The 10,463-nt window shown below is 37.3% G+C and overlaps 1 protein-coding gene across 1 annotated transcript; it reads right to left on the bottom strand.

The window, feature by feature from the left end:
• Positions 1-597: 597 nt before the first annotated feature.
• On the bottom strand, positions 598-4,034 carry LOC102222941 (platelet glycoprotein V-like). The gene is made up of 2 exons (XM_023339779.1): positions 3,610-4,034; positions 598-3,392 (listed from the first exon to the last, which is right to left on the bottom strand). The coding sequence occupies exons 1-2, from the start codon at positions 3,626-3,628 to the stop codon at positions 1,339-1,341; spliced, it is 2,073 nt and encodes a 690-aa protein (XP_023195547.1). The 5' UTR covers positions 3,629-4,034; the 3' UTR covers positions 598-1,338.
• Positions 4,035-10,463: the final 6,429 nt, after the last annotated feature.

Consider the following 10,463-nt stretch of genomic DNA (forward strand, 5'->3'; position numbering starts at 1 on the left):
ACATCTATTACAAAAGACTCGGTAACCTTCCCGGTACCCAAACTGTGAGTAACTTCTTGAAATCATCCTTCTCTGTCATATCAACTTGGCAAAGTATTTAAATACAGATAAAGATAAGGTGAGAAAAGACAGATGTTTTGGGTGCAAGCATAAGCAGTATTATATTTTACTTATACTGACATTAATTTATTGGTGCAGTGTTGGCAGTGTTCTTTGGTTTTCTACAAACTAAATGTTTACAACTTGGACTTAAGGGAAATAGAAACACATAACAGATGTGGAAGACAGAGATAATTAGAGGTGGGCGAGGCATGAATGATATCATTATGAAGCCTAAATGCAGGAATGCAGAAAATGCAGCTAAAGTTCAAAACAAAGATTTTTGTTTTCTGATTTGAAGATATAGTTAGAAGTGACTTTACTAAAGACTAAGTATCTTTTCCATAAGTATCTGCTTCCACTTCACTGTATTTCTGTAGCAGCAGCTTAGCATGCACCACAACAAGCATCTTCACGAATGTTCAAATAATAGCTTAAATTGTTCCGGATGACAACTAAAAAAAGACAAAGCTGACTAGAATATTTTTATTATTTGTCTTCATTACATATGACACCAGGACCTGCATTTGAAATAAATAATACTTTTTCACTTCAAGTACAGCAGTTACCTTTACATTCAATCCCACTGTTATATTTAAGTTATATCTTCATATAATGTTGCCACTTTCCTAAAGTAATGGCCACTTTTGTTTCCAGACACTGAGCACTAAGTAAAAAAATGGACTTAGGCCATTATTTTAGGAAGGTGACAATATGCTTTAATCAGTATAATAGTACTTTTACATTACCAAACTGTTGCAACATTTTCATTGGTACTGACACTTTCCAAAGACAGTAGTTCACATATATCATCAGCCACTGGGGGGAACAAATCCCCATTTAATAACTTCTTTTTCTTTTATAAATTCATTTCTGGATATTATATATTGCAGTAATTTTGTTCTGGTTCAGAGGCTATGAAGACTTGTCCATCAAGTTTGCCTCATTATATCTTTTGCATGTAATAGATGTAACATAAAAGCTGTTTACTGAAAATTGAAAAGTGCACACACTTCAAACTGACAAAATAACAAGTGGAAGGAGAAAAAAAATATGCCATTAAATGAGTTTCATCCAGGACATTAATTTTTTCTTACAATACATATGTTTTTCTTATACGGTTTGTAAATCTGTTTTTACTCTTCAATAAACAAACAAAAAGCCACATTAGGCAATAAAGACAACATACTATAGTAGCCATTTGGGGAAAAAATGCTTGTGGAAAGGGAGTGTTTATCTTCAAGCGTGCACCAAGTCTGATAACATGGTGTGCTCCTCATTTTGTGCACACTCAGCATTTATCTTGTCCATGGCTGTGCCGAGACGATGCATGCCATAAATGGCAGCGAGAATGAGCACCAAACCCACGACTAAAAGAAGGATATAACAAAACATTATGGATCCAACCAAAGCCGAACCGGATGGCAGAAACCACACGTACACCCAGTGTTTGTGGATGTTGTGGTGAACATACTCAGGCCCCTCTTCAACCACCAATAAATCATAAAAAACAGGTGAGGCAATGGGAGTTACATCAGCCTGACTGGAGGCTGCGGTATAAACCATTGGTGAGTATGGTGTAGTTTCTAAGGTGGTTGATTTTGTAGTTGGGGTGTCAGAAGTGTAATATGGTGTTTGCGTGTCGTGGTGAACATAGTCAGGCCCCTGTTTGACCATCAATACGTCATGAAAAACAGGTAGTCCATTGGGAATTGTATCAGCCTGACTGGAGGCTGAGGTATAAACCGTCGCTGAGTATGTTGTGGTTTCTGAGGTGGTTGATTTCGTTGTTGGAGTGACAGAAGTGTAATAAGGTGTTTGGGTTGGTTCATGTGAGACAGTTTGTATCAGAAATAAACTGCCCGTAGTTTTCTCATCACAAAAGCTGAATTCGTCATCAGGCAGAGTGTGGAGACCCCGCAGCAAGCTAAACAGTGGACTGTGACATATCACATCATCTTTGTCAAGAACAATGCGATCATTTTCTCTGATCCACCTTACAAATTCTCTTATAGCACAATCACAGTTCCAGGGGTTTTCGCTCAGAGTAACAGCTTTTAAGGCTGTATTTGACAAGAAAATATCTCCAGGAAGTGTATTTAGGTCATTGTTTTTCAAATCGATGGTAACAAGTGATGTGAGGTCCTGAAAAATGTTCTCTGGTAGGGTCTTCAATTTGTTGTCGTTGAGGAGGAGAATTTTCATTGTGGCTAGCGTGGAAAAAAGGTTGGGAGGAAGATCCTGAAGACTGTTGTTTCTAAGGGAGAGCTTTTTAAGGTTGGGAAGACAGCAGAAAAGATCTGGTGGTAAGTACCTCAACTTGTCATTTAAATGCAAGTTCAGCTCCAGAAGTCCAGACATGTTAGCAAACAGGTTTCCAGGAACAGTGATGAGGTTTGTGTCGTACAAATAAAACTGTGTCATGTCTGGCATGTGGCCCATCAGTTCGTCTGGCAAAGATAGCAGGGGATTGCTGTAAATTGTAAGTTTTTTAAGTTTTGTCATGTTGTAGAAGCTCTTGTGTGGGACACCCTTCAGCTGGTTGGAGGACAGGGTGAGGTCTGTCAGGTTCTCCAGTGACCAAAACACCCGAGGTGGAAGGCTTTTGATCTGGTTGTGATGGAGACTCAGAACATTGAGGCTCTTCAGCCGATCAAAAATCCCCGGCTCCAACACCTCCAACTCATTGTAGTACATTCTGAGTAGCTGAAGTTTAGTCAGGGTGTGAAAAATTGTTGGCGATAGCTTCTTTATGTTGTTCCTGCCAAGGTTCAGAAGAAAGAGGTTGCTTAGTCCATCAAACATGTCTGGAGGGAGATCTCTGATCTTATTGCGGCTCAGATCCAGAATCAGCAACCTGTCCAGGCCCTCAAACATATCAGGACCAATGATCTCAAGCTGGTTTCCATCTAAGTAAATCTCCTCGATCACAGAGAGAGGACTGAACACCTGAGCAGGAAGAGTAGACAGATCGTTATCTGTCAGCTTGATGGACTTGAGCTGAGGAGCTGCATGAAATGCCAAGGGATGGATGGTGTGCAAGTGGCTGTTGGTCACACCAAAGCGCAGCAGGAGAGTCTTATTTGACAGACTCTTCTCACTGAGGACATTCATGTTGGCCTTGTCAAGCAGCAGAGTGTATGTGTGGACAGTCAGCAGCTGCAGCAAATCTCTGCCGTTACGGTCACGGCACAAAATGTGACCAACAGATTGGCACTCACAGCTTTTAGGGCAAAACGTCTTGCAATCAAAGAGAGGTGGAGTGAGGAGGGTAAGTATCATCCACAGCGTACCTGTGTAATTAAAGTAAAAAAAGTAATAGTTTTCATATATTCACAAACTGACAGGTTAGTTTTGATAGAGATTCAGAAATTACCCTGTGTTGAATATATGAATCATTTTTAGAGAGGAGAAGCATGATGAGCATCTAACATTTTTAGACAGCAATTACTACAGATCAAAACTGACTCAGAGGTGAAAAGCAGAAGAAGATAGATATTTTTAACTAACCTTTGACGCAGGACTCCATCACGGTCTGCTGGTTGCTGTGCTCTGAGCTGCTCTGCTGTCTAACTGAGATGTGCACTCATTGCCTGTCAAAGCTTCCGGGCTTCTTCACCAACATGCCAGCCCAGAAAAACATCACGTCATTAACGTTGATAAATACAGACAGGGACACGCAGGGTTAACTGAAAACTGAAAAAATGCCTGACACTTTATGTCCTCATTAACACCATAAAAATACTCCAACAATTTATTTATCGCGTATATTTTTGGTTTTAGGAAGTCTGAATGTTTTGACATTGTTTCCACATTTTTAGCCTCCTGTATATAAATTAAATAAGACGCTGGCTCCTTATTTCCTGATGTGGACTTATCTTGCAAGCAGCTTTCTCTGCATCCTTTTTATGAACTGTGCTGGAATTGATAATTCTGTTTTTTCTGAAAAAAAGATTGAAAAAAAAAGAAAGAAAAAACTCCTTCCGGGGACAGAGCTGAAGTGACAGGGCTGATAGACAACTGCCAGCCGCTGATACCAAACGGTACGTAAAAAGAACAGTTAAACCAAAGCATGCATTCACATACCAGTGGTATTTATGAGTGATTTGCAGTTTTGATAGAGTTACTGTGAAATGCCATATGTCTCCTTTCTCTGATGGCTACATCATTGTCATTGTCTTCTCCATAAGTTTTCAATGGATGTGATATTTTAAATTATCATTAATTTAAAACTACTCGCATTTGATTATAAAATAATTTCACTGTGTTCATATTTAACAAGGCTTGAAAACCAAAAACAAAAAAGTGATAGATGTTGCTTGTTATGTTGTATAAATGTTTGCGGTATTAAACTTCTGAAAGATATGAAATTTATTCCAACCACCTGTCCTTTATACAGTGTTTTTCAATAGTTCTGTTCAGATTAGTAAGATTATCTTTTAAAAATTGGGTAAAGCTTTAAAATATTTTAATAGCTTTTATTTCCATCCATGAAAATTCTTGCATGGGTTTTCATGCATAAAACATGAATTTAAATTCAAAAATGCATCAGGTTTGTAGAAGGTAAATAATAATAACCGCTTTAATCAAGAACTGTGTGACTTAGTGGTGCAATTAAAACTGAAAATACATTTTTTAATAGTTTTGCATATGATTAAAATGTATTTAAACAAGCACAGCTGAGCCAAAAATAACTACCTGATCTTGTCTCACTGCTCTTGAACTTTTGAAAATCACTTTTCAATGTAGCAATTTTCTGCTTCAGACTAATCAATGGTAAGATCCAATTTGTTTTTATAGTTCTTTTCCCTTTTTTTTGGTGAACAAATAGTTTCATTCAACTAAAAGGATTTTCTTAACAGACTATGCAATTTATTTTTTTTATTTTTTCAGAAATTTTAAAACAAACAAAAAGGAAATATACACATTACATTTTCTTTACACAATAAAACAAACAATGGTTCCTTTCTAAATGCAATGAAAAGTGAGGTGATAGTTAGTTAGGTTGATAAAAACTTAGATCAATTTCTGCCACAAGAGGGCAACAAAAACGATTAAATTTAAATGTGGTGAAGATCATCTATCCACTCAACAATATTTCTGTTATATAATAAAATTCCTGTTGGAACATGTAAAGCAACATCACTCTGAGGTTTCATGACAGCATCTAAGGGGACATGAAATGTACATCACTATATTGCTGGAATAAATACAGTTTGTTCAAATTATTGGTGTTTGCAGGTTTTAAGGCTATGCTGAGCAATGCAGCAAGTTTTCCTGGCGGTTCTTTTCCCCTTTTATCTTCGTCAGACACAGTATTTCCAAAAACAAGCTGTGGGTAACAGAAGATACAGACACAATAAATTAGTTTCACAATGGCTATTAAGCATTCCTAAATTTTGACTGGTTGTAATTTAACTCACGTTCTCCACGCTTTGTTGTTATGGATTTGTCCTCAGCTACATTAGCAGACATCTTCCGCTCCAGCTCCAGGTCTTCCCACACTGTACGCAGCTATAAGTACAGACCGGACCTATTAAAACTGTTGCTAGTGTTATCTATTTTGTCATTGTTAAAAGCTGTTGTTCCCGACACGTTTTATCAAAGCAAGTCAAATAAACCTCATTAATGAAGTACCACTCATATACAAGAAAATTCACATTTTTATGGGAGAAAATAAAGAAAAACAGGTAAATAAAATTACATTACAAAATAAATATATCAAAGAATAAAATGACAATTGAATCATCACAAGGACAGTGGAGCAATATCTTAACCCCCAACACGCCAGATAAAAAGAGAAATGTCTTACCTCCTCAACATCAGCTAATTTATTACCCAACCTCATACCTGCAAAAGTGGAAACGGTTATTATTAGATTATTATGTACATTTTTAAAATTGATTTCAGAAGTAGAATGCATGTTTAGGAACTTAACCTACCCACTGGGTCGTCTTTTTCACCACTAGCCAGGGTTTTGTGAAACAGCAATGCAATAATCTTGCTCTGAATGTCTGGGTCGTCTCTGAGGTTAAAAACATGGTTTCCTGAACATACAAAGCAAATGAAAGTCCCACTTTAAGGAAAAACAAATATCTTGTTCAGCCCCATGAAGGAACACAACATTTACATTTTTTGCATACTCACCAGAGGTAAATATGCTCCTCCCCTCCACACTGATCACTCCTTGCAGTAACAGTAAACCAAGGAGTCCCAGAGAGCAGTTTGTGACTGTGGCCCTGTCCATGGCACTCGGTGAATGGTCCTCAATGAACTCCTGCACTATGAGCAGCTTTTACACAACTCAATGGATCCTCTCCTTTGGATCCATTCTGTCAGTATACATTTATAAGTCTTTTAGCTGAGAGGAGGAGCCAGTTCGCTCCTTGAGTCTTAAATCAACATGTAGTCGCTTTAGACTTCGTCAAAAGCTCACAATCTCATAGAGACCGTGAAGCGTTTGAATGAAATACGGTGCTGTGACGTTGCAGTTGCAGGGCAGTAACCCTTCATCACTCTGACATGGCCAAATCAAAGTGATAGGAAGTTATCAATCAGCCGCTTGGTTATGAGAGACCCCTGTCAAATGTTCTTGGCACCTGCACATGCTTTTCTTTTACCGTAATTGCTTCCTTATATAGCAACATGGGAGTGTGTTGGTCTGGTGAAGAGAGGTGAGTGAATTGGTTCAGTCTATTGGAGCGCCACAGGAAGAGATGAGATCCTCAATCTTCAGGACTGATTCAAGGCAGAAGGAGCATCCATCACTGGGATCGTGTCAACATCTGATGGGTCTCAGCAGTCTTCCATGCATGTTAAGGAAGTAATGTTGTCCATATCTGCCTAAGGAGCAGAAACTGTGCAGGTGTGATATAGGAAATCACCTGCAAAAATTGTATGATGATGTATGCTAATTCCTACTCTAAGCTGAAAACTTGGGAGTCTTCAATTTAAGCCATAAAGCTGAAGTCATTTAGTCGTTACATACTCCTCACTTCTGTCAAGATATACTGGTATGTGACAAGAAAGACGAGTGTAATTTCAGGTAATTTAAATTAAACTTGCAGTAAAATTTACTGCAATTAATATTTTAATGATTTAATAATTTTAACAAATTATTTAGGGGGAGTGTTAGAAAAAATCTCTAATTAGGGTTAGCAAAATTTTTTACTACTGATTCCTCTTAAATTCTAGAAAAACATTTTTGTTCTCTATATAGTTAAGTGAGTCCCTTCTGTCTAAAGTATACAAAAATGCTTCTTTGATTCCTAATGATGAAAATTAATGTGACTTGAGAATTAAAGCGCTATTTGAATTATATTTGCAACCTGAATTGCAAACACTTTTTTGGCCCTTACATTTTTTCTTTCAGTTTTGGGATTATTAGAGCCACACCCCTAAATGTATTTTTTATTAACCGAGTGAACTCAAACAGGTTTTTTTTCCCCAAACTATTATGTTGTGGCTCTGTTTGTACATTCAGGGTTGTTGAAAAATAAGAGACTGAACCTTCACCTGTTGGGTCTTTCTCCATGAAAATTGCATGGTCTCCCAAAATGTATGTTGCCATATTCTGATTCACACAGTCCCAAAACAAAATTGTTAGGTTGATTGTTTCCTAAATTTCCCTTAGGTATGTGAGTGTGTCTGTGAGTGCAGACACACACCTACGTTGTGTAGGTGTGAGTGGGTGTGGGCATCATTGTTTGTCCTCTTTGTCTCTATGTTGCTTTGCAAGAGTCTGGTGATCTGTACAGAAGGTAGGTCTCGTCCAATGGACATTAAATAGGCAACACCCATCCATCCATTGTCAACTTATGAACAATGGATCATAAGTGGATAGATGAGTAGACTAGGGTAGTGGATGGATGAGTAGACTAGGCTAGACTACCCTAGCCCAGTAGACTAGGGTAGTCTACTCATCCTTCCATTGTCAACTTATGAACAATGGATGGATGAGTAGACTAGGGTAGAGTAACCAAAATATGTTCTCAACTAATAAGTGTAGAATTAAGTGGGGACAGGTGCCTATCTGGTAATGGTATATTGGGCGAGCGGTAGAGTACACAGAGACAAATAACCATGTACTCACACACTCACACAAAAGGGCAATTTAGAGAGGCCAATTAATCCAAGTCATGTTTTTGGCCTGTAGAAGGAAGCCAGATACTCAGAGAGAACTCAGAAACACACATGCAAACTCTATGCAGAAAGACCCCAGGCCAAGATATGAACCAATAAGGATCTTCTTGATACAAGGCAACATGCCAACATCCAGTCCATGTAACCAGTTATATAAAAATATAAAGTGTTTTTGCAATTTCTATTATATTTTTAAAGCATAAAAATGACTTCATTTGTTTGTTTGTTCTTCATGTAAATAACTTTGAATTGCCTTGATGCTGAACATTTTCTATATACATAAAATTACCTTACCTGTTTGTAAGAACAATAAAATTTTGACAATATGTACGGTTTAATGCATACTCATTTGACCACCAAATGGCACAGTAGGCTTTATGCCTGCTTCTGGGTATTGCTGATAAATTGAAGTACTCTTTTCTTGTCTTCCTGGATTATGTTATGCTGATCTTTCACACACACTAATAATACATATTGAAGTTTGTTCTTGCAAGGTAAAAATGTGTGGAAAAAATATTAAGGTTATTAATAATTTAAAGCACAAGGTTCTGTCCCTTTCAGAGGAGTGACAGAGTCTGGGGAAATGTATTGGATGGTAAATAAAACTTAAAGTGTTCAGGTATGGACTCTAAGTATGGACTGTAGAAATATGTTGGTTGGTAAATGGGCTGCAGCTGCCCCATAAAACTGCTTTAATTATGTATGACCAGCATGTTGACTCAGTAAGCACTAGAGGGAGCAGTAACACATTAACATATTCAAAATATGCTGTGCTGCTGTGCGGTCGCCTTAGTTTGTGGGAAATGGCAGCTAGAGAAATGAAAAGGCGTGTTCACAACCAATCTCTGGCGACTAGTCTCAAACAAGCAGGAGGATTTATTGTTTCTTTACGAACTTTTATTTTTATGATACCCCCACACAAAAGTGTCGCTAGCATTGTTTATCAGCTGGATCCCTGCCTTTTCACCAGTATTTCCTTAGAGACTGAAGATGCAGCTGCTGCGGCAATGAACAGTCACAAAACCTTGAAAGGCGAGATTGTCAACGTAAACACATGTAGCCGGACTTATACCGGAAGTTGGTCAACTAGGACTTTTAAAATGAATTTAAACAATTAGAGGCATCTTTTAGTGTTTTTGTGTGTTTTTGTTTTGTTCTATTTGTGTCATTCGGATGAAGATTGTGCATTTAGAGTGATTGTAATTTGACCTACAGTTATAAAAATGATAAGACTACAGAGCTGCAACACATTTAGAAACAATTAAAGTTTGCCTTCTTGATTTTTCCATGCTTTAATTTTTCATGGCCCTGGGCTATTTTGAATCTTGATAAAGATTGTTCTTATTGTGTCTGTTTTGGACATTTGTGTGGCTATTTCTGGGTTAGGGTGAAGCTCTGCAGTGTGAATGAGTGCAGCTTTGTTCTCAGCCACATCACATGTCACTTTGTCCCTGAACAAGAGACAAAACTCCCACATTTCCTCTTATTTGTTTATCAGTGTGTGACTCAAGAGAAACAGCTTTGAATTTATGGTATGCAGTACACATGCATAAAAGTCTGTCAGTATTTGTGAGAAAGCTTGTGATTGTGTTTATTTTTTTGCCTGTTTAGCTTTTTCTGTCAAGATTTTTATTTTATTTTTTATCATAGAGGGTATTATATATTGCAGTTTGGTCAAGTGTGTCATTCTGATTGTTTATCATCTTAGTGGCTGATTTCTTTTGCTCTTCCATAATATCTCAAAGTGCTCTATCCACATTAAAAGCCTTTTTTTTGTTTTGTTTTAATGACATTGTACTAGAATCAGTGTAAAAATATAATTACGATTTCATGAAAAATGATCAATTATAACTTAATAACCATATGAATAATGATGACATTAATAACAAAGACAAGCAATATAATATAGTCCAATAGGCGAAGATTTCTCTTATTTGTGAACTTGGTAGGTGATATGTTGTTGACCAATCAATAAGTCAATCAATTTATTCGATTTAGCAAATTTCATCATTAATTCACAAACACATCCACTTACAGTACTATACACAACTGAAAAAGGGAGCAGGAAGGAGAAAAAGTTTTGTAATTACCATACTCATTGGAGCAATAACAAAAACAAATGTATCGGACAACTGGGTAGCAACTGGTTACATTTACTCAGTTACGTGTGCATGAGTAATGTTTTTGAAAAAAATGTTTCACTACCCTATGCTTTTTACTTT

The sequence above is a fragment of the Xiphophorus maculatus genome, chromosome 9, assembly GCF_002775205.1.
Source record: "Xiphophorus maculatus strain JP 163 A chromosome 9, X_maculatus-5.0-male, whole genome shotgun sequence".
NCBI lineage: Eukaryota > Metazoa > Chordata > Actinopteri > Cyprinodontiformes > Poeciliidae > Xiphophorus > Xiphophorus maculatus.